General features: G+C 34.3%; 1 protein-coding gene across 1 annotated transcript in view; it reads left to right on the top strand.

Moving 5' to 3' along the window:
• The first annotated feature begins 885 nt into the window (after positions 1-885).
• The window catches only part of LOC104411551 (matrix metalloproteinase-16-like), an 8,616-nt gene continuing 6,971 nt past the window's right edge, over positions 886-2,530 (top strand). The window contains exon 1 of the mRNA XM_010022001.1: positions 886-997. Coding sequence (XP_010020303.1) covers positions 904-997 — 94 coding nt within the window. The 5' untranslated portion in view covers positions 886-903. The remainder of the gene's footprint in view (positions 998-2,530) is intronic.

Here is a 2,530-nt window from a genome sequence, read left to right as displayed (position 1 = left end):
GTCAGGAACAATCATAACAAAGATTTCTAAAAGTTGAAGTCAAACGACAAGGGTCAAATTTTTTGCAGACTAGATTATGAAGGAAAGTGATACTTCCTCAGGCTTTTGGTGTCCTGAAATGTTGAGTGGCTGCTTTTTATGTAATTTTTACATGAATAAGACTGATCTGGAAAAAAAAATTCTGCCAGGAAACCATGCTGTAAATTGGTGGAGCCAATCAGAACATGAAATGACCCACCCAAATACTGTATCAGAATACACAGAGGTACTAAAGATACAGTATGATAATTCTTAGAACCAGTAAGAAATTATCAAGAGTAACTGTAAGTATAGATAATAGTAAATATAAATACTTCTATGTTTGGGTTGCATGCTGAAGCTTTTTAAATTGGAAAAAGACTGAATGGCAAAAAGGCACAAAAGCAGATTGCCTACACTGTATCTAATGATAATGAAAGGAGAAGCTACTGTAATGCATATATATAAGGAGTTAAATTAGGATTACTGGGAGTATTTTAATCTTAATCTATTGTCATTTTCATAATTAAAATGTCATCTAAAACATTAACATATTTTTTGCATATGTTGCATCTGTCACCGTGTAGAAGTCCAAGGTATCAGAATTGCTGCAATAATAAGTGAGATGCATACTGATTTAGTTCTCGAAGTGCATATGTCTTTTATCTTCTTTCTGCTTAACTGAAACAGTTGTCCAGTAAGCAAATAGATTTCTTTGTAGTCTGGTAGTCTGTTCAAAGAAAAGAAGTCAATAATTCCCATTTCTGGCTAAAGAATGTAGCAATGTTAGAAGGAAGAAATATGTCGTTATTCATCTGCTCTCTTATAAATGATTTTTTCTTTTCCTTTATAAAACATTTCAGGTACTGGAGGTACAGTGAAGAAATGAGATCCATGGACCCTGGTTATCCCAAACCAATCACAATATGGAAAGGTATCCCAGAATCTCCTCAGGGAGCCTTTGTCCACAAAGAAAATGGTATGCAAACACATTCCTGTTCTAATGATTTACTAACACCTTTTATGTGAGATAGAGTAGTAAAGTGGTGATTGACTATTCAGGTTGAATAAGGAAGGAATTCTTGATTTATGATCACAATATTTCCTGCTATAGAACTTGCTATTGTGGAAATGGCTGTTTGCATGTACTTTCTAACACAACGGACAACAATCTTTCAAATTTAGTATCATAAACCTCAATTTACTTTTTTTTTCTTATGTCTTAATTTACTTAATTATTTTTGTTCTCTGCTGAATTCTAATACCTCTTAAAGCAAGCTTCCTAAACACAATATATTCCTATTTGAAATGTCAAGGTGTTGGCTGTTTAAACAGCTTAGAAGGTATTATTTTTATTCTGAACAACTAGAAAAGGGAAGCAAAACCTTTATCTAAGCAGAAATATCCCTAGGAATCTATGTAAATCAAAGGTGTCGTAAGCCCATGATGCAGAAATGCAGACCACAGGGATGTTAGTCCGAAATGCTATTACCTGTATCAAGATGCATCATCACATACAGGAAACTAGAATCTCAGCTGGTTTCACCTCCAAATGAATGAAAGCAGCCCAAATCTCCATCTTACAAGAATTCGGTGCTTCCTAGGGTCTGCTGGCAGGCTGCCAACAGAGTCCTCAGTTGCTCAGAGTTTAAATCTCTTTGACAGGAATAAAAACATGCATTTGTCATCACTTATCCATGTTGGAGAATTGTTGTGTGGCATATATGATTTATTTATTAGTAGGTTCTGTTTATTATGTTTGCTTTACAGACAGTACACATATATTGGCGTTTTATTTTAATTTCCTTTTAATAAGCAGATGAAAATATTTCTGTCCTTGTATAAATCATTTCAGTCTCATATGTCAACTTATAACTTGATTAAGTAATTTACCATGGAAATGTTTGGGGAGGTTTTTTGGGATTTTGTGGGGTTTTTTTCAGAAATATGTTTAATTGCTTCCTTGCTTTGTCTCTGTTCTATCCAGAAGCAGAAACCCTCTCTGGATTCTTGCCTTTTGGATAGACTGAATTTTTTTGTGTTGTATTTATTTGTTTTGGTTTTGTTTTAACTGGAAAGTAGGTCAATAACGATGATACCCTGCACACATCACACTCAATAACTAACTGTTTGTAAACGCACATATATGTCAAAACAGACACAAACATGGATACAACCTCTGCTTTCTTCCCTTCATTGTGTTCAAGTATATTTTCAAAGAGTTACATCTGAAAGAAATTTAACATATATATATATATATGTATGTATGTATTTCTTACCTTAACTGGATTCTCCATAATAAGTTTTCTGTACTGAGCTCAGGTACATGTGTGTCTCATTACAAATTAAAATTATCTTACTGTAACACTCAGACCAGTGTTTTTGAAAGCACTACAGAAGCAGAACACTCACTGGTAAGGCAGGAAAGACTTTTGACTACAGCAAAGCCTCTTCTCTTTTTTACCCCAGTGGCTTTGATAGGCTGGCTGACTCTTTTAATTAGGGGGGGGGG

This window comes from Nestor notabilis, unplaced genomic scaffold (assembly GCF_000696875.1).
Source record: "Nestor notabilis isolate BGI_N333 unplaced genomic scaffold, ASM69687v1 scaffold29040, whole genome shotgun sequence".
Classification (NCBI taxonomy): domain Eukaryota; kingdom Metazoa; phylum Chordata; class Aves; order Psittaciformes; family Psittacidae; genus Nestor; species Nestor notabilis.
Note: the sequence above shows the minus strand (reverse complement) of the source record. Positions and strands in the feature narration are given on the sequence as shown.